This window comes from Pseudorca crassidens, chromosome 17 (genome assembly GCF_039906515.1).
Source record: "Pseudorca crassidens isolate mPseCra1 chromosome 17, mPseCra1.hap1, whole genome shotgun sequence".
In the NCBI taxonomy this organism is placed as follows: Eukaryota; Metazoa; Chordata; class Mammalia; order Artiodactyla; family Delphinidae; genus Pseudorca; species Pseudorca crassidens.
Window position 1 is genome coordinate 57,970,573 of NC_090312.1, and position 22,120 is coordinate 57,992,692.

A 22,120-nucleotide genomic window follows, 5' to 3' on the forward strand; every position below is an offset into this window, starting at 1 on the left:
ATGTCAATGTGTACTAATTGATGGTGGCTGCTGGGAACAACATGTTGACAAGAATTATAAAACCTATTTAGGTCTCAGGGTGTAACAGTGCTGTAATTAACCTATGTCTGAGATAGAAATAGGAAGAGAAAGGAGAAGAATGGTCTCCAAATATGTATTTACCAACTTTGTGCTAATAGAAGGCACAGAAATTTGCTCAAACTTACAAAAGGAATAAAGAGGTATAAAGTCTGCAGTGAAACCTAGATTTCTAGACATACACCAATGTGTACAAATAATAATGTATACCTAATGTCACATATATAATAATAGACAATATTCTAAATCTGACACACTACTTAAGCCTTTTGATACATTTAGTCCTCACAACCTCCCTTGAAGTTGATACCATTATCATATATATTTTATACATAGGAAACAGAGTCAGAGAGGGATCGAGTAATTTACCCAAGATCTATTAACCTAGAAAGTCATAGAGCAGGATGATAAATCAGGCAGTCTGATTAAGACTTTCAGTTCTTCATATGATAGTGTATCTTTACCATTTTCCTATATGTTATTTTTTGGTCATTAGAGGAGGTCAAATTCACCTCAAAACTGTAGAGAGCCAGCTCCTGTGGTGGAATTTGCTACAATGGATTCCATTTCTCTGGAGTAAAAAAAAAAAACAAAAACTTTTCCCTTTATTTCCTGTGATACCTTTTTCAAGGGCTTTCATGTCCAATTGAAATCTCTGCTTAGGGCTCTCATCAGGCCCTCTGGTACATTCTATTTGTGGTTACCACCATCTGCGCTTCTGACTCCAGGAACAAGTTAATGGATGGCTGTGGTATCAACCAAGAATCTCAGTGGCAGTTTTGACATTCACAGTTACGACTTTTGCCACCTTGGAAATTGAGGCTGCAGGGCTCATCTCCCTTGGACAGGCGTAATGTTCTTTCATAACTTTACCGGGAGGCTTGCGCCATGGCAAGAGGAATGGAGGTGAAGAATAAAGAGGAATCTTCTGTTAAGAAAGATCATTAACCATTGGTAGATTCCCCTGGGGGCCTTGAAACTCTTTCTCCAACTGGGAGTGGAGCTAGGGGTAGGGATGGTAGCTTTTTGGCCAAGGCAGAGTAGAGTGTCTCCGCCCTGCTCTGTTATGATTCCACAGTCAACCTCATCATAACTTACATTGCAAGGGAATGCACACAACTCTGGATGTTTCTATTAAAATAAGAAAAATGATTTTCTGAAAAGAGATACTTTCAAACTCAATTATTTTCACGTTGGAAGATTTGCCCATCTCACTTCCAACCCTATGTAGTGAAGGGACATAAATTTAAGAAAAACTAGCAAGTGGCTGCTCAGCTGTCTCTTTCAATTGTCTTCTTTAGTCACTTGCTAATAGCTGTTAAATCTTACAGAGAAACTGTGCATCTGCCAAGAGCACAGACGAGGGAGGCCAGTAATCAGTCACAGAGTTATCCAGCTTCCCATCTCAATCCTCAGCCCTGCTCTTTGCAGAATTCTAATGTCATTTATCTTTTTTCCTCCATTTTAAATGAAGCTATCAGAGCCGATACATCTCTGGGAGGTCTTTTGATTGCCATCACAATAAGTTGTTCAGAGTGTGAATGGTGCTAAATGACATAACACATGTATTTGTGGGGCCACCCCAGTAGATTGAGATGAGCAGTCGACTTTTGTCCTCATCTGCCTCCCCTGCCAACCACCCCGCCTCCCTCCAGTCCACACTGCTCACCTGTGCCCCACATTCTCACACCCATTTTGGTCCCAGGTGCAACCTCACCGCTCTCCTCTGCCCTGTCTTAGTCAAACACTTGAAGTTCATTTAGACTAACTTGTAGCTAATGTCTGATACAGGCTTGGAAACAATAACTCATGTTTGCATGTGTTGCTTAACTGTGTTTCTGCTCTTCCCAGTGACAAACCTGTCTGGCAGATAATCTCCTGCCTGAGTTCCTGTCTTGGTAACCTCGGGCCCTCTCAGACACAGCTCTCCATCCTTCTGGTTTAGAAAAAATTCTGCCTCTTAATGTCAGAATTTAATGACATCCACGGTCACATGCTGACAAAATTGTGTGATGCAAATTGTTTGCCTGGGCTACTCAACATTACGTCCTCTTGGATTGTATTGAAATTTCCACCTGACTGGCTAGGCTGTGTTTTAGCGCAGGGATTCATGATAGTGTCCCTCTAACTCTACAGCTATGGCTGTCTTACAAGAGCATGGTTTTATAATTCCAGGTCCCAGACTCTCCTAGGCTGTTCCCTAAGTTAACTGTGCAGGATCTAGCCATGACCCCAAACCTGATGGATACAGTTTTGTTAAAGAGTGCAATGGTTTCCACAATGCTGAGTCCACTGGTGAATTATTAGTTCAAAATGACCTTTGAAGGGCTGACCTAGTTGATTTTTTCTTCCCGAAAATATTTTCTCCTCTGGGTTTCATACAACTTAGTGTAACTATTTCTTTTGAGTCTCCTTTGCTAGTTCCTGACTTCAAATATTAGTGTGTTCCAGAGCCCACTTCTTGGAATTCTTCTCTTTTCTATCTTTAATTATTCCTTTGGTGTTTGCTCTCATCCAGTCTCATGGCTTTGAGTACCATCTACATACTGTTGACTCACAGATGTGGGCACCCAGTCCAGACCTCCCACTGAACTCCTGATTGGGTATTCATCTGTCTACTTGACATCTTCACTTGGATGCCTAACAGATATCTCAACCTTAGTAAGTCCAAAAGCTACACTTCTAATCTCTACCACCTACCTTGGCCTACTGTAACTTCTGCTGTGAGTGTTCCTTGGCTCACTCAGCTGCAACTTCATATGTCCAGATGCTCAGTACAAAATCCTTGGAGACATCTATGGTAGACAGTCTGACCATCATCAGTTCCTTCTGTCCACCCATCAAGAGGTGAAGTCTATGCTCCTCATCTTACATATGGACTGGCCTTGTGACTTGCTTTGATGAATAGAATATGTGACAGATGTGACATTGTACAATTTCCAACCCAGATTTTACAAGGATAGGCAGCATCTTCTTCCTTCTTGAACTAAGTCACTATGTGAAATTCTGACTAATCTGAGCCCTCTGTGCTGTGATAAAGTCTAAGCTTACTGCAGAGCAAAACCATGTGGAGAAAGATGCTTGGCCACCATAGCCGTTCTAGCCATCCCCAGCTGATGTACCAGATATGTAAGTGTAGAAGCCATCTTGCACCCCACACAGAACAGAACCACTCAACTGAGCCCAGCTCAGATTGCTGGATATGACAAATAATACATTTTTAAGCCAGTAAATTTTATGTAGCAGTGGAAAATAATATCCTTGATTCTGTACTTTCTCTTACAGTCCACATTCAATCTGTCAGTAAGTCTGTTGGCTCTGCTTTCAAAATATATCCATAACATAACCATTGTTTTCATCTCAGATGCTACCACTTCATCTGAGTCACCAAAATCTCCTGCCTGTTTTCCCATGTTCCTCCCTCGTTCTTTTATAATCTGTTCTCAACATAAAGCTAAAGTGACCCTTTAAAATTTAAGTCCTGTCATGGTACTCCTTTGCTTAAAACCTTCCAAAAACCCTCCTTTTCACTCAGAGTAAAAGCCAAAGAACTGCAATGGTCTACAAGGCTTTACATGACTTGGTGTCCCCCATTAAATCTCTACAATTTGCTTGGGGAAAATCGGCCTCCTTCCTTTTTCTTAACCACATGGGTATGTTTTTGCTTTAGGGCCTTCATGCTGCTAGTTGCTCTTCACAGGACACTTTTCTCCCAGGTAAAACCTTACCTGCTTATCATCTCCTTCAAATCTTTGCTCAAATGTTACCTTCTCGGCTAGGTCTTCATGGACCACCCTATTGTAAATTGCAACACTTATCCCCTTCCCACTCCTTTATACCTCTTTCCTTGCTTTACATTTTCTTTAACATCTACCTTCTAACTTATGGTTAATTCCATTGTTTATTTTTCTTTATTTTCACTTACCTCACACTTGAAGACCAGGTCAGGGATTCTTACACATTTTGTTAGCCGATATATTTTCAGTTCCCAGAACAAACTCCAGTAGGTGTTTTGTTAATTACTTGGTGAATGATTGTATCAGTGAATCTTTGTTTTCTTCTCCTCCATTAAACCCACTAAGTGTCTCTAATATAGGCTGAATTTGGTCAATCCCTGAATCAGCTCTGTTTATAGAGGCTTAGAGATAAGTCATTCTTCGAGGCTTTGAGATTGTGTGGTCCATTCAAAATTGCTGGGATCAGAAATTCTTCTCCAAGTCTCCATCATTCTACCATATACTCTTAGGACTGACCCCATGTGAAATTCTTATTTTGTCTTTCATCTCTCTCTCTCCCTCTCTCTCTCTCTGTCTCTATCATTTTGAGTTGTGGCTAACATTTGGTTTCTCTCTTGGTTCCTGATAAATTCTGGTGGTGCTATCTCAAGATCCATCATGCAGACCAGCTGACTGGGTTGTGTAGTTGCCTTCCCAGACTTTTTCAGTCAATATCCCAGGACTGGAGCTTTGTTCTGGATCTGGGTCTATGCCCAATAATCATAACTTGGCCACTGGATGACAACTCTCTCTGGCCAGGCTGAGTATACAATATCTGTCTGATAACTGCCTGCCCACAGTATTCTCATCTACACACAAAGTTATTTTTTCTTGTTTTTTATTTCTTCAGCATTATATTAAAAATAATATGTTTGATTTTTCAGTTAAAATGGATGTCTGGTATTACTTATTTCTTTCACAGTATCTTTATGTGTTTTTTTATGCCACATGTTTCAATTGTTTTACACTCAATTTAGTTTGTATTTTCAAATATTAATCATATAATATTTCTTTTCTTAACCCTCTAAACATGGGATGTGCTACATTGAGTGTAGGTAATAAAGAGTAAAAAAAAATGAGAAAAACAAAGTCTTCAGCAAATCAAGCAATTAGAAGTTACAGTTCTACTTAAGTTCTTCTAGAATTGTCACAATATCATAATAATGCCTTCACCCTGATGTTGTGGATAGCTTTAGTAAGAATAGCACTTAAGGTGCCTGTAACAGTTGCTAGGCAATCCAACTCAAAATGCTATTTCACACATGATTATCTGTATTTTGTGGGTCATCCTCTGCTTCCTTTTCAAACTTAGTTATTGGTTGGTGTATCATTTTCTTAAAAGTACATCCTGATACATTTACTGTACCCAGACTCATTATGACTAGCTGTCCTGCAGTAATAGATTCTCTCTGTTAAGAGTCAGGAACACAAAACCTCTGCCTTCTCTTTCTGTCATGTACTACATACTGCACACTGAGGCTATAACCTGTGCTTTATTCAAAACTATTATGTTACTATTTGTAGCTCACTACACTATGCCCTTTTAAAGCAGCAGCAGCAGCAGCAAAGTGGCTGAAATACAGCTTTAACTACAAGGGGACAGTTATTGTCAGGCAAGCACCATTGTCTTACTACTGGCTCACTAATCTGTAGTCAGAAGAACTGCCATCCCCAGGCATTCATGATTAGTTATTTTATTGCACCACTTTAAGGGCTCATAAATTTTGACTTTTTTGTTTTTGAAGATCAGATGACTTCAGCTGCTCTCCTCCCTGCACCCTGCTCCTTCCACTCCTCTCTGCACTGTTCACTCCTAATCCTGCAGTTAGCCCTGGCAGGGACCACTTCTCCATGTAGGGCTGTTGGCCTGAGCTGAACTGTAAGACAAATGTTAATGAAGTTGCCCTTTTAGAAAATTAACATTTTAATAACCATGATGACTAAGAGTCTAGTTCTAAAGATGAAGGGCTGTATCTGTTTAACTGATTTTACACAACAGTGAACACAAAATTCCTCATTCTTGCCTGTGTGAGTGCTTTTGTGTTTATCATCTATCACTGGTAAAATCTGCTTTTAAAATCTGTCTCTCTCTCTTTTGGGTTATCAGATTCTCATTAAAGAAAATTTGCATTAAGTACTAAAGTTGTAATAAAAATATTATCCATATCCTCACTGTCCAAAGACAATTACAACTGATATATTGACCTCTATTTTTTTCTTTGCATATATTTGTTTCATTTGTACATAGTTTTGTTTTTCTGTTTCTATAATACATACTGTTTATGTAATTAGATGCTATTATATATGCTGCATATATAATTTTGCTTTTTTTTTCTACTCATATCTTAAATCTTTTCTCTTGTAACTTGAATACCTTGTGAACACTCCATCTACTGGGTGTGTCATATCAATTACTGCATAATATTTTGGTTGAATCAGATTACTCAATATTATAAATAAAACTGTAAGGAACATCTGGGAATAATTTCTTTTTTTTTTATATATATTAAATATTTGGGACTATTTACTTAGACATACTTCCAGGAATGGAATTACTTAGTCAAAAGATATGAAAGATATGAATATGAATATTTTAAGATACTGGATAGCGTTTGAAGGAATAAAGACATAAACTTGATAATGAAACACCTACACCTTACTTTACTCTCTGGATTAGAAAGTAAATAGCAGAATCCCAGAATGTTAGAAATGGGAATAAATTAAGAAATGATTTAATGATTCCTTCATGTTATTCTGAGAAAACTGGGCTTAAAAGAGGTTAGATTGTTTATAATTACATATGTGGCACAGGCAGGTAGTAGCAGACACAGGACGTGGTTGCAGGTTTCCAAACTTACAATTCAGTGCAACTTCTAATGACCACTAATATGTTTTCAGACTGAGTAATTCTGAAACATAAGTGGAGATTTTGCTGGAGAGAAGATATTTCAAACAAATACTAAAGTGCAAACTATACAGCAACTCAGTTTCATTTGCAATGTAATGTTCTTAACTCAGAACAAGCTCCTTGTCCTTTGATTCCAGCAAAGAATAAACATACATTAAATACATTTCAATACTTCAATTTGGAAGGATATCCCCCAGTGCTCTATTCTGGTATTTAACAATACCAATAGGATGAATTATCAATCGTGTCATCATTCCACTAGAAAGGAATTTTGAAAGTTTAATAGAGTCAATTAATTTCCAAAAGGATGAATTTTAGTTCAAAGAATTTATCATGCACAGCTGACTGATAATCTGGTGAGACTATGTTGCCTTTTTTGCCCTCATCTGTCTAGATATCAAAAAAGGAAGCATTTGTTTTTTAGTACTTAACTCAGTCAGAAGAATTATTCTTGCAAAGACATCAAAAGTTTTATGTAATTTTTACAAGAAAATTGTGAACTATTTTCTAATGAATATATTTAAAGCCAATCAAAGTTTATAACAAACTTATAAACTTCACTTTTTTATTGTGCAGAACTTGCTTATAATTAAAACTTTAGAATAAATCTTTCTATAACTCAACATTTTCTATTACCTTAAAATTTGTGATATTTTCAAACTTTAATTGACCAGGGGGAAATACTCTTTTATAAAGTAATTTTTTATAAGATACTTTTTTATAAAGATGGTAGAATTAGTTAATTTTATAAAATAGCCATATGTGGTTTAAAAAAACAATGACATTGTAAAGGTGAGACAATATAATAGAGGAAAAAGAGCTATTTAATTTCTCACTAATCCAATCACATCCATCTATATTATACATATTCATTTTATCCTCTCCTCTCTTCATTTTGTATGGGCTGACATTCTTCTACATCATGACACTTTTCTTCCTACTTTTTTTCCAGTTGTTAGAAAATAAGCAGTCAGTCTGGTCATAAAGCATCTTCCTATGTGTGATGGGAATGTTACAGAAGCCCTGGTGCTTCAGAGGAGCAGTCAGTGAAGCAGTACAAAGGTTAACCTCTGGGGCAGGAGTGTAATAAAAGGAGTTTCCATCAGTCTAACACAAGTCAGTCTTTAATTATCACTCTCAATTGTACTTTAAAAAATTGATACAAAAACCTAAGAACTTAAAACTAATACTTCCTTTTGAAAATAAGGGAAGAGATTTCCCTCCCCTCCTTTTGAGCATTTACTTTAGAAAACTTGTCATTGTAAGGACTTTCTTCTTTCTTTGAAATGTATATAAATCATTTTGAAGATTAGATAGGGCTTTATGACCTAGGCATGTCTATTCTCTAGGACCCAGGAGCCATCTCTTTGAAATTTAAGTATCAAGGGAGATAGCATGCCTATCTCCCCATTTCTGTGGGAAGGTAGGAGTCTAATTTAGGTGTTCCAAGGTGTGAAACTACTACCTGTCACAAAGATATGAGAAGGTTAATTTTCCTCTGGATAAATCCAACTACCAATTGGTTAACACAGATGGTCACCCTAATTACCTGGTGAATTTACAATGAACTATGCATGATGAATGGTGCTGTCAGGCCTCTTACTTGAGGAATAGTTATGTATATCCTGAGAACATGTATGAAATGGGTTATAGCTGCTTTAGGATATAAAAGAGTGAGATTTCTTTCTGTCTTTGCAATCTCTTAGTGGATTACCTGTGATGAGTATGGCATTCTGAATTAATGCTTATTCAATAATAAGTATTTTCTTTCTCTACTAACTGTGCAGAGGATTTCTGGGTTTGGAGAAGATTTTGTTTTTAATTATAGTAAAAACAGTGTAAAGAGAGGGTATCACTCCCACAGTAAAAATTTTTTAGGCTTTAATTTGATTTCTTTAAAAATAGGACTTTAGATACATTTCAATTTTTTTTCATGCTCCCTTCCATGTAATCTTGTAGAATAGGCAACCTATTCTGGAATTTTAAATTTATGTATAGATTGAGAAGATGGAAATTATATGAGCCCTTTTGGGTAAAAGAGGAATAAACTAACTCTTCAAAAATAAACACAAACAACTTAGATTAGAAGCTCATGGCCTTAAACTCTCTACCAAGGGCTATCTTAAAATAACACGTTATTGTAATGATCAAAAAAATAAAAGAAGGAAAACATATGAAATCAGCACTGATAGTGAAGATACTCCATCTTGTTGACCAAGCAAGATGTCTTTTGGAAGATAAAATCCAGAAAGCACCTTCCTCCAGGCAGGGAACACTTCCCCAGTGACCCAGCCATGAGAGATGCTCACCATCCTCCTATGCTCTGGTGGAGACCAGAAGTGTTACTGTCAGTGCTCTAACTCTAATATCCCATCATGAAAGTCTGAAAAAGGGAATATATAACACCAATACAATAACACCTGAGTACTCTTGATGAGGAGGCTTTGATTCAACAGAAAACCCTGTTTTCACAAATGAAAGAAAACAACTATTTCATGACAGGCAGGAGCTTCTAAAGTATGGTAAAACTACCAGCTAGAAGAAAAGAGTTGTGTGTCTTAATCTACACCTGCCAACTGTGAGGATGAGGTGAAATTGCAGCACTTTCTCTCCCATGCTAGGTTTGTCATTCCTTTTCCATTTCTCCCAATTTCAGAGGAAGAATATTAAGTAAAAGGTCAAGAGGCCTCTGTATGAAAGGTCATAAACATCTAAGCATGGTCTTTTTTCTTCCAGTCTCTGGGACTGGGTAGACAAGAAAACCAAGGGCTCAGGCCTTTCCTCCCAGCATGCAGTTATGTGGGTAATTTGAGCTAGCCATTTGGGGGCATCACTCTTTCTGAGTTTCATGCAGTTTGTCCCAGGATGGTAAACTGCTTTGGGAGAAGCAGAAAGAAAGACTGTGTGGCTTGTTCTACTGCAGTTTATCCTTGGCTTTGTTGAGAGACTTCATAATAAAACTCCCATTAGTTTAAAAATATTGTGTGTGTGTGTGTGTGTGTGTGTGTGTGTGTGTGTGCGCGCATGTGTATGTGTATTGTATAACTGCTACTGAGGGTGGTATCTACTATGCTGTTTAAATGATTTCATATACGATTAATAATTCTCTCAGAAGAGAGAATTAGGGAAAAAATAGTTTCTCATCACAGATTGGAGTACTCTCTTTTAATAGATGATTACATAAATTATCATGTACCCCCTTTTTGCATTGACTGCTAGGAATCTCATGGATAAGTTTGATGCCCAATTTTAATACCTTATTATTACATACATTTTCTAAGTATAATTTGCCTGATCCTACCCACCTGCCCCACTCCTAACTCATATCTTGTTCTTGGCTCTTACCTCTTCTTAAAATTTGTTGTATCATTTGGCTTCCTTTGATTTTATCATAAATTGCCTCAAATCAAACAAATAGAACTGTAATGTTTCAAAAAGCCCTAGAGACGAATTCTCTGCATCAAGGACTGTACCATCCAGTCTCCTTATACAAGTACCATGTTATTTCTATATGCAAGAAAATATTCATGGATATTTATGCATTAAAAACATAACAGAAGACTGCAAATAGGTCATCCTTTAACCTAGTAGAGAATCGCCTGCAGCAGAACTATTTAATGTGTATTGTGTCAGCATTTCTTTTACACATTTCACATTAGAAGGTTTATAAATTGCATTCACTTAGTATTGAAATACGAGGTGTATACTATAAGTAAGTGTAATTCTTTTTTTTTTAAAGTCTTCTCTTTAGGCAGTTATAAGAAACATTAAGCTATTTAGTTAACCATGCAAATTTTAGCAACATTATCATAGCTCACAGCTCATTTTAAATAACTTCTTAAAATAATTTATTATAGACATTTTCTTTGAATCATCATAATAATGAGAATAACTAAAATGTGGAAAACATCTGTAACAGTTCCAGGCTCCTTAAACACATGTCGTCTTTCAGGAAACTTTTCTTCTTCCTTTATGCAGCTGGAAAAGCTAAGGAATAAGAGATCCAATTCGAACCACTTGTGAAGCTTTGCCAGTTTTAGGATCCAGGCCACTTAACCCTCTCTTCATCAAGCATATGCACAATTCTGAAGCATCCACAAAGTGAGTGTTTGGAACATTTTCTGCTTCAGCAGCATTTTATGTTTGCTTGGGAAGTGTGAATTAAAGAGAAGACACCCTCCGTTACCCAGATATATGGATGTTCAGCTTTGAGTTTTGGAAGTAAGCACTGTTTTGTGTGTTTCTCTTGTGGATATTGACAACTACACTTTTCATGATAGTAAGTTTGTTGCCCAGGAAAGATTGGATCAGGAGCAAAAAGAGATCGTAGTTGCTACACAGACCCAGCAACAACTGAATTTTAAGTTGAACCTTGTAGGCATGTCAATGTTGGGCTTGTATACATTTCAGGACAGGATGCATTAGTGCAGGGGGTAGGAATACATTTCCCTGTCCTCCTCACAGTCCATTTAAAAACCACAGAGCCCATTCCTAGACGGCTTCCTGAGTGGACTCACCTGACTATGCAGGTGAAATGGAAGCCTTTACCAGTGCAAAGGGAGGCACTGACACTGGAAGGATTAAACTTCTGAAAGTGAATTTTCCTTGACATTATAAAAGAAGACGTAAAATAAATAAAATAATCAATAGAGAATTGATAAACATTTCTCAGCAAACAGAGCAAGTTAATGCAGTGGAGATGTCCGGGTCATTTTTCCTCCATAATGATGTTTGGTATTTAGCATTAGCTGAAATTAGCTTCTATTGCTTTCATTTCTATTGTCAAGGTTCTATGAGACACTGTGGGTCACCCGAGGGTCCCCCTTTCCCATGATGTGCCAGAGTTACCATGAAGGAAGAAAATAGAACTCATGTAGGTCAAGTGGTAAACAAATTACCAGAGATATTTTGCTGTAGAGTCACCTTGCTCGGTTCACACTCTGAAAGTTTTTTGATCATTGACATTCCTATAATGTAACCCGCATTCATGGCTATCACCTCTAAGTGTGGTGATCTTAAAGTGGTAATACTATAGGTTACCCTGTGACAATCTTAAGGAGTCTTAAAGGTATTTGCATTGGCAATCTTGATTCCCATGGCCATCTCTGTGAGGTGAGAAGGTTGCTTTGAAAATCAACTGTATACAACAATAAAACCATGTTTGGGAATAATGTCTAGTAATATCCATGAAATGAGTGGGATGAAACTTGGAGTTTTATGTGTCTTACTGAGCTGTGCTCCCGGTGACCCAGAGGGTTTCCTTTTGGTGTTAAAACCTGTGCTGTTCAGCTCTGATAAATAATATCTGTGTGCTCTGGTTGTCAGCTTTACTCACATCAGAGGGGAAAGGTCTGTCTCCTTTGCAAGCAGAAGCAAAACCATCATACAGTTATTCTTATTTAGCAATTGTTTAGCATTAATTGGAACTTGGCATGCTGGGAAACTCACTTTATTTCACAGCGCCATAGACACTGTGTAATGTTCAAAGCACATTTGAAGCAGCAATTTATTAAAAGTTACAATATTCTTTCTAGAGAATGGATTTGCTATTCACCATTAGGACTAGATCCAATATTTATGGAATGTTCACAAATGATTCATTATGTGTCATTTACAAATAGCCTCTAATAGGAGACATTTTCATTATAAGTGCTATTTTAATGAATTGTCTTTCTCTATGGATTCATGTGCAAGACTGCAATAATTTCTTTTTACTTCCTTCCGCCAACCCCAAACATGACCCTGCTGCTGCTCATCATGCCTTTCCTATTTCTTCGGCAGAATCATGTGATCATTCCCCTAGAAACCTTGGATGTATCTGTGACTCTCACTCACACCCCATTTCCAGTCACTCATCATATTAAAATGGCTCCTTGTTGCCTGCAGAATAAAAGCCAAATGTCCTTAGTCTGATAAGCAGCCAGATAAGGATGCTGACAGCCTGAGTCACCATAGCATGGTGGTCCGAGTGGCCTATCCTAGCTCTCGCCATAAGATGCTCATCTTCATCTCTGTGTCCCTGCAAATGTTCTCTGGCTGTCATGCCCTTCTTCCCGTTTGTCTGCAGAGTGAATGCCTGCGTTCAGAAGTTGCTCGAGAGGCATCCAGACTTTTCACTCCCTGTCTACCAGGCAGAATCTATAACTCTCTCACTTATTTCCTTATAGAAATGTATGTATACTTCATTTATGTTCCTTATATATATGTATATCTAACTCATGGATAAGATATTAATATATTAAAGCTTTACTCAGATTTTTAAAAATTGTGTCTTCTATGTGTACCATGTTAACTTAACACATGACAAAATCTTAGTGAAGGTTGTTTGGCTAAACTGAAAATCCTGTTAAAAGAAGTAACAAATCAAAGCAATGCCTCAGTGAATATTCTATGTAAATACTACTTTGTGGTTGATGATGCAGGTAAAATGGACATAAGTTAAGAAGAAAGTCTGATAGCAGATCACTGACATCCCTAATAGTGTAAATAGATATAGAGACATAGTAGTTTAGGGCACAAGATAGATCAGAGGTTACCTATAACCATAAAATTAGTTTACTTTTATTTTATTTTGCTCTCTCCTTGTCCTTCAGCCTTGGCATTTTCTGTGCCATTTGTCTAGAAGAACAGCCACCTTAGTGCTTAGACCATAGTAGACTCACAGTAAATATGTCTTGTATGAAAGAATGAATGAATGAACAAATGAAATTGTTCCAGCTCTTTCATTTTACAGATAAGGAAACAGACCCAAAGATGTAAAAAATAGGAAAGCAGAAACCACCTCTTTTCAAGCTGCTACTATATTCCCCACAATGAGCTAAGTGCTTTCATCTCAATTATTCCATTTTACAGTATCAAGAAAAATTATACAACTATTATGTTAGATAAAGAACTTGAATCTCAAAACCTTTGCCCTATGATCACACAGATTGGTGGTAACTCTTGTTCTTATACTATGTACAGTGTGCAGGCTTTCTTTTGCCACCTGCTGGCATGATAATCATGGACAGAAACATAATTGATTATTGGTTTTGGTGGGTAGGATCTCTGCTTTTTAGGATCTGCATTGTTTAGATGGTAGCAGTAAATACAGGGAGTTGTGATCAAGTGGCAAGGTCTTTAGAGTTGAAAGCTGAAAAACAGTATTCAGTTCCTAATCTTGTTACCTTTCTTCGGGCAAATCCTTTATTGCCTTGGAAACTTAGTTTTCTCATCTATAAAGCAAGGCAAATAATACCAACCCTGTGGAGTTCTGTGGTGAACAGATGAATAATGACTATGAAAACACATTTTGTCTACATAAAAGTAAAGTATTATTATTATTAAGCTTATGTAAGAATGAGGGCACGTGTATGAAAGGGCTTTCTCGGCTGCACGTTCACTCCCTTTTGTTCCCTCTGTTATCATTTTGCAATTTCATAACATCCCAGCCTTCTTTTGTGTAAACAGATGAAAATAGGATAAATAAATATTTCCCCACTAATATGATTTGTATACAATATATCAGATTTAAATAAACTTCTGCTTCTAATTCTTCTGAATTCACAATTCAGCAAAACTTAGTAATAGAGAAATAACAGTTAAAAAGGCATTTGTTTCTTGTCATAAGCTTCTATTCTTGTAAGAAAATCAAAACACTCCAAGAACAGGGAAAATATGAAAATTAACATCATCGCACAGACACTGGTAGCTCTTTGATGAGAATAAAAGCCACTGACAGCTTCTTCTGGTAATAATTGAAATTATGACTTTTCAAACGTTCTGCATTAGCTGCAGCTCTATGCATAAATTTTAAAATCAATCTGATCAAAAATTATTTGCATTTCTCAGTTTTTTAAACATTGTCTTCTACCTCAAACAAGGTACAGAAAGCATCATTTGCCTTTTGTTGATGACTTCATCTCTGACCTTTATCATAAATACTGTCTTATGACCAATTATCAACAATTGTTAAGTCCTGTAGCTTTCCTTTTTTATATAAAAATTTTTATTAAAATTAAATAAATGTACACAGCCAAAGCGAAAACAGCAATTAAGATATACTTCCAATGTATTTTTTAAGATCGCTGATGGTCATACATTCGAGAATCCTGGGACATTAGGCTTGAAAAGGACCTTAAAACTCATCTAGTTCTGACCCTTTTATTTTATAGCTCGAGAAATGAAGCTGTGAGTGGCTGAAAAGGAGATTTTCTAATTTTCTGAGAACAAAGACAAGGAAACAGCTCCAAACTATCTTTTGAGCACTCTTCTTGCTCTACTATATCAGAATATAATCAATTTTGATATGTATAACTCAATTCTCCTTTATCCAAATGACATCAGGAAAAAGGGGGCCTTGCTCAGCACTTACATTAGCTTTTTGGATGTGGACACTGACAGAATGAAGATTATGTATCTGGGACAGGACCAAATAAATTGGATGATAGGAGATCTCAATAGCCTGGAACAATTGGCTAAGTCTAACAAAAGGGAATTTAACAGAGAGAGATGCAAAGTCAGCACTTAGATTACAAAAAACAATGGCAAAACTACATGAAGTGGGACATATGGCTTAGCGGCAGAGCACTATTTTTTTTTTTAAAGTGGCCGTTTTTAAAGGAACCAAAATTTCCATGAGTTTAATCTTGACGTCTTCTCCAAATCAACTGAATTTTCCGTAACCTAATAGAAGTATATATAGAACAATAAAGATGTTAAGTATAGTCTACTCCGTCTACCTGGAATTGAGATTATAGGCATACACACTGATAAACTGGGGCATGTAGAGGAGAAAGACCACAGTGTTAAGTTGACTCAAATCCAAATATATGAGGAAAGTTTAAAGGAACAGTTAATGCCTCTCTAGAAATGAGAAGGATTACATTTGTTTTTTGGTGAAATGGAGATGAAATGAACATGTCCTTTGTAACAAAGAGGCTGAGTGATCTGTTGGAAAGAACTCAGGGCATGGCATCAGAAAGCATGAGTTTGAGTATTGGCACCATCACTTATCAGTGGTGTGACCTAGGAAAGATCTCTAAGAAACTGCATATCAGGCTCTTGATCTGTAAGATGAAGAGTAGCAATATCTACATTGCAGGATTGCTGTGAAAATTAAATTAAATTAAATAGCATATGTAAAATATGTGTAGTACATGGCATGCAGTAGTTAACAAATATTAACCTTTCCACCACTTGTTAGGTAGAGTCATGAGAGATTTTTATTAGATTTTATTAGAGGAATATCTTGTAGAAGGGTTGTTTAAGCAAAGATGAAAAGGTTAGGCAAGATCGCTGCCAATGCTGCTTGATGTATTTATATTTTGGCCACGAGCATTTTGCTGTACTTTATGCCAGTTAGAATTGCTTTTCAAAATATTTGATTCCTTATAGGTTATATTGCCTTTTAAAGTTGAAAGAATTTTTCACTACTACATATCATAAAATAGTGTTTGCTTACTTACCTATAAAGTGCAGAAAGGGGCCTCTTATTTCCAGGTTTTGGTCTGTATGGTTTGGGTTCTCCTGCCATGTTGATATCTGAAAGCATAAAATAAAATAGTACTGATTAAGAAAATATTAAACCTTTTGAGAAAAGTAAATCATGAAGTTGTATTTTTATTTTTGTCATTTGTCTATGCAAATGTTATATGCCATTAGTTCATTCACAGGTATCTATTGAGCAACTCCTCTAGGCCAGGCACTGTTTGAGACACATCATGCACCAAACAGGGTAGATCCATGCCCTTGTGGGACTTATCTTCTATGGGGAGGGGGCTTGAGAGATAGATATTAAACCACAAACATAACAAATAAGAAAGTTATATAACATATCTGAAGGTGAAAAGTACTATGAAAAAAATGTTGAACAAGGTGGGGGATCAGGAATTCTTACTAAAAATAGAAAGAGTGAGAGACAGAGAGAGAGATTGAGATATCCTACTGATCTGGAGTTTTGCCAGGAACGTCTCAGTTTGTATAGACATTTTCATGGAATAAAGCTTTGTTCCTAAGAGGAATTGTTATATTTTCTTTGGTGATGTCTTCTCCAAGTGTTAGAAGGGTGGAACTGTAAAGCATACCAGCTTTACTGTGGAAACAACAAAATGCACTCAGCAACTGGAATGTGCAGTTACAGAGTTCTGGGGTGATCAGAAGGAATAAAGAGCACATCTCTTGTCTTCATGAACTAAAACTATAATAAAGTCTCTAAGATAAGACAAGAAGATGCTTAAGTACATGACAAAAGAGTATTTTCAAATAATTGACCAATCCTAATCTTAAAAAAAATGTGTAAAACTGTTATGAGGTTGGATGGTAAAGGCTTGGGAAATGACATAAACAATTTGATTTAATAAAGTTAAAATTTTAAGAGGATGATAAAAAAAGAAAATCTAAAGGAGGTGAACTTCAAGAAAACTTTGAAAGAAGTGAGGGACATTATTCTGACAGAAAAGAAAGGCAAAGTTCTATTTCTTGTACAGGGGACTAAATATGCTGTCCGGGGATGGATGAGCCACCCATCAGTAAAAACAACCAAAATGTCTAGATGAAATACAATGTCATCTCTCTTTAACTTAATTTTTATTGGTGTATAGTTGATTTACAATGTTATGTTAGTTTCTGCTGTACAGTAAAATGAATCAATTACACATATATACATATCCACTCTTTTTGGATTCTATTCCCATATGGGTCATTATAGAGTACTGAGTAGAGTTCCCTGTGCTATACAGTAGGTTCTTGTTAGTCATCTTTAACATTAAAGGATAGGAAACATATGCTCATCTAATTCAACATCCATATGTGGGAAAATCCTTAACTAAGACGAGAAGGAGGGCTTCCCTGGTGGCGCAGTGGTTGAGAGTCCGCCTGCCGATGCAGGGGACACGGGTTCGTGCCCCGGTCCGGGAAGATCCCACATGCTGCGGAGCGGCTGGGCCCGTGAGCCATGACCGTTGAGCCTGCGCGTCCGAAGCCTGTGCTCCGCAACGGGAGAGGCCACAACAGTGAGAGGCCCACATACCGAAAAAAAATAAAAAAAAAGAAGAGAAGGAAACTTCTTTCACCTCCCAAAGAGTATCTATATAAAATCCATAGTAAATAGCATACTTAATAGTGAGACACAGGGCACATTTTCTTTAGGATCAAGGGATTTAAAAGCCACATAGCACAGGGAGATCAGCCACGTGCTTTATGTCCACCTAGAGGGGTGGGATAGGGAGGGTGGGAGGGAGACACAAGAGGGAGGAGATATGGGGATATATGTACACATATAGCTGATTCACTTTGTTATACAGCAGAAACTAACACACTATTGTAAAGCAATTATACTCCAATAAAGATGTTAAAAAATAAAAAAAGGCATTCACTATCACCAACTCTATATAACATCATACTGGATATTATAGTCAGTGAAGTAAGACAGGAAAGCAACATCAGAAATGGGAAAGAAGAAATGAAACTGTCATAATTGCTGATAATATGTGGGTCCACATAAAAACTCCAAAGCAGCCACAAATTACTACAATTAGTAAGAGAGTTTAGTAAGTTTGTTGGAGTTAAAGCCAATATACAAAATTTAATTGCATACCACTACATAGTAATACATATTTAAATATATAATTTACCATTTATATAGCATAAAAATAAAGTAACTAAGGGTAAATACATTATAAAATTTTAAAGATGTTTATGGAGAAAATTATAAAACTGTTTATGGGGATTTTACAGTTACCTTACATAAAAAGAGAAATTGGAAGACTTGATATAATAAATATTTAATTTCTCCCCAAGTTGATTTATTGATTCTATGTATTTTCAATAAAATCCCCAAATACTCTTTTTGTGTCTGTGTGGAGTTTGACAAGTTGATTCTAAAATTTATATGATAGAGCAAAACATCAAAATAGCCATGATATACATAAGAAAAAAAATTGGCAAATTTACCTTATCAAGATTTATTTTTAAGCTGTAGTAATTAAGACTACAGTTTTGGTACAAAGAAAATGAAAAAATGGAACTGAGTACAGAACCCCCCAACTGACATACACATGTATGGATACTTGAATTATGAAAAAGCTGGCACAGCAGATGAAGGGGTAAAAGCTAGGCTGCAACAACACATATGAAATTGGACCTCTAATTTACATCACACAGAGAAATAAATTACTTATTGGATTAAAAACCTAAATGTGAGAGGCAAAAATATAAAACTTTTAGGAGGAAATATAGTAGAATATATTTATGAGATAAGAGTATGGAAGGATAATCTTAAACAAGACATAAAAAACACTAGCCTTAGACTATAAGAATGATAAATTCTACTACATTAAAATTAAGAATTTCTGCCCATCCAAAGTCACATAAAAAAAATGAAAAGAAAAGGCACAAATTGGATGAAGGAATCCTTGACAAAGGATTTGTTTTCGGAATATGTATTCATTCCTCTAATAGGAAACAGAGACAAAACACCAAATAGGAAATTGGGCAAAAACTAGTAGGGACACTTTACAGAAGGAGAAATATGAATGCTGAATAAACACATGAAAAGACTCTCAATCTCAGTAGTAATGGTAAGTGCAAATGAAAACACTATGATGTACAACTGATACCCATTGGATTTACAACAATTTACAGAGTCTGACAATATCATGAGTTGGTGAGGTTTTGGTGAGCAACTCACACATGTATACATTGCAGGTATAAACATAAATTAGTACAACTATTTTGGAAAATAATTTGATACTTTATAATAAACTTAAAATGCTCAAACCTATGAACCAGGAGGCATACCCCTATAGAAACTCTTGAATGTGTGTACCTTAAGATAAGTACAAGAATGTTTATTGCAGTACAGTAAAATAGAAAAAAATCATGGAAAAACACAAATATCCATTGGCAGGTAACTGGATAAATGAATTTTGATATATTTACACAATGGAATACTATACAGCAGAAGAGAGAGAGAAAGAGAGAGAGAGAGAGAGAAACTTAGAGCCATTGGCAACAATACTGATGCATTGATGAATCTCAAGGAATGTGACACTGAGCAAAAAATAATGTCAAGGAAAAACTGACAGACTGAGTCCTTTTATGTTAATAAAAATACAAATTTAACGATATGTTGCATAGGAATGAAAATACAGGTAATAAAACTAAGAAAAGAAAGCAGAAATAAGCAATGAATTCAAGATGAAGGTTACCTCTAAAGGGGCAGATAAGGGTGTGGGACTTGGGAAGGACATCTGAGGGACTTCGAAGTTAATCATAATGTACTATTTCTTAAACCGGATAGTAGGAAAGTAAGTTTACAGTATAGCATCATTTTGTATAACAAATACATTACAAATTTTATTGTATATAAATATACATAAATTATATATACACATTTAATTTTTATTTATATATTTAAATTCAATATATATACACAATTTTTTAATTTGATAGTAAGTGATAAAGAATTACAAAAATATTGGTAACAAAGATGGTAAGGTGCGTGTTGATAAATATTCAGACCAGAGCCAGTGGATTTTTGTGAACAAGGGTTTCAGCAGAGATTGTGAGTGGGAAACTAGAAGAAACAAAGCGCAGTTGGGAGGATGGATTAGTGGATGTGAGAAGATTGTTAGAGACTCCAATTAGAACTTTACATCTGATTTGAGTGGGAAATTATTTTGGATTCTGAGTTGAGGACAGTCCTGAGAATGAATTATAAAGACACTGACTCTTGTATAATTTGGAATAGGGCCCAACCAAGATCTAGGCTGTCTAAACCTTTCAGATATGACAGAGTTGGAACAAAAAAAGTGAGTGAAACAAATGAAGATTTCTATTATTTTTATAAGCTTCACAGTGATGCTAGAGGGTACATGTCCATGAAATATCATGACACAATATGTGTGTTTCTAGCTTAGACTCCATTACTTTTGAACTGAAAACATAAAAATATTCTAAGTAAATAAAAAATAACTTGAGATTTAAGTCTATCAACAAGTATTGTAACATCCATTTTTGAAATAATATGTAGCCAGTGGTTCTGAGTTTGACAACCAGTACATACAATGGAAAGCCTTCTATGGAAAGTTGCTAAACTCAGTATTTCCAGACATCAGCATCTGTTCAAAGGTAACAGAAAATGCAGAAAACCTTTGTTCCTTACAGACACTGAATAGTGTTCACGTGCATAATTTTTCTTTGAATGTTTATATATAAGCATTAATGTATGCTTAAATATGCAAATTTATATATTTTACCCTGCTATAGTGAAGATCATCTATAACTTGGTATTAGTGGACGGGGATGAGATGAGAGAGGCTGGACGTAGACAGGGGAGAAGGGACAGGGGGCAGTGAGCTCAGTTAATCAGTGAACATGAAGCGTTGCCAGGGTCTGGATGAATGAGTATTTCCTTTGTATTGAACTTTATAAATACAAGATTTAATTGTGTTTTTGGAACAACTCAGCTTATTTGGAAGCCAAGGCTCAGGTTCTCATTATCTCAAGAGCTGTTGGCCTTGAAGGAAGCCTAAAAGCAGTGTAAATGGCCTCTTAACATTGAACTTTTTGGTCACCTACAGAGAGACCTCCTGAGACTTTCTTCCCTGATTGTCCTGGCACTGTGCAAGGCACCCACAGGCAAGACAAGAGGAAGAATGACCAAGGTTGAATTTTCTGCCACTCTCACAAGATAGGGACTTTGGAGTAAAATGTTGAGATACAAAAAATAAAGTGTTATTTCTTAAATTCCTGAGTTTGCATACAGATTCATACTTAATACTAATATTTAGAAATCTTATACTATCCTCAAGAAAGGATGTAAGTTTAATCATTCTTAACAAATTCTTTTGAGATGGACCAAAAAAATCCTAGTTAAATTCCTACTTGCTATGCAGAAATGCCTATAGATGTACCTATATACCAAGCTGGTGGACTCTATTATTTTAGTATTAGAATCATATTCTCATAGAGGGGGTTGGTAAAATTAGATAAGCACCATTAGAAAGAAGTCTCTTGAAGAGTTTCTGTTTGGGTCTGAGACAGGCTGGGAGCTGGGACCCTTTGCTTCAGTGCTGCAATATTTGTACCTGGACAAACGTCTCCTCAAGCAACAAAATACAAAGAAACTATAAGAGACTAAAAATAATTGTGTGCAAGCACAATTGGGGCAAATTCTGGACAACAAGACACAAAAAGACCAAAAAGACCAACTGCCACTTCTGGAGAGCCAGAAGCAAAAGCAGGGCATCAGGAGCAAAAGCAGGGTACTGCACGTGCCCTTGAACACAACATAAGGAAAGGAGTGGGCACCCCCCCTAAGCCACCCTTGTGGACTGAACCCTGGTCACACCCCTACCTTCACCCCATATAAGTAAGC

The 22,120-nt window shown here is 36.4% G+C and overlaps 1 protein-coding gene across 5 annotated transcripts in view; it reads right to left on the minus strand.

Moving 5' to 3' along the window:
- Positions 1 to 22,120, minus strand: part of RALYL (RALY RNA binding protein like) — an 822,874-nt gene that overhangs the window by 169,389 nt on the left and 631,365 nt on the right. For all 5 annotated transcript variants that reach the window (XM_067711969.1, XM_067711970.1, XM_067711968.1 and 2 more), the window contains one exon: positions 16,209 to 16,284. In XM_067711969.1, coding sequence (XP_067568070.1) covers positions 16,209 to 16,284 — 76 coding nt within the window. The remainder of the gene's footprint in view (positions 1 to 16,208; positions 16,285 to 22,120) is intronic.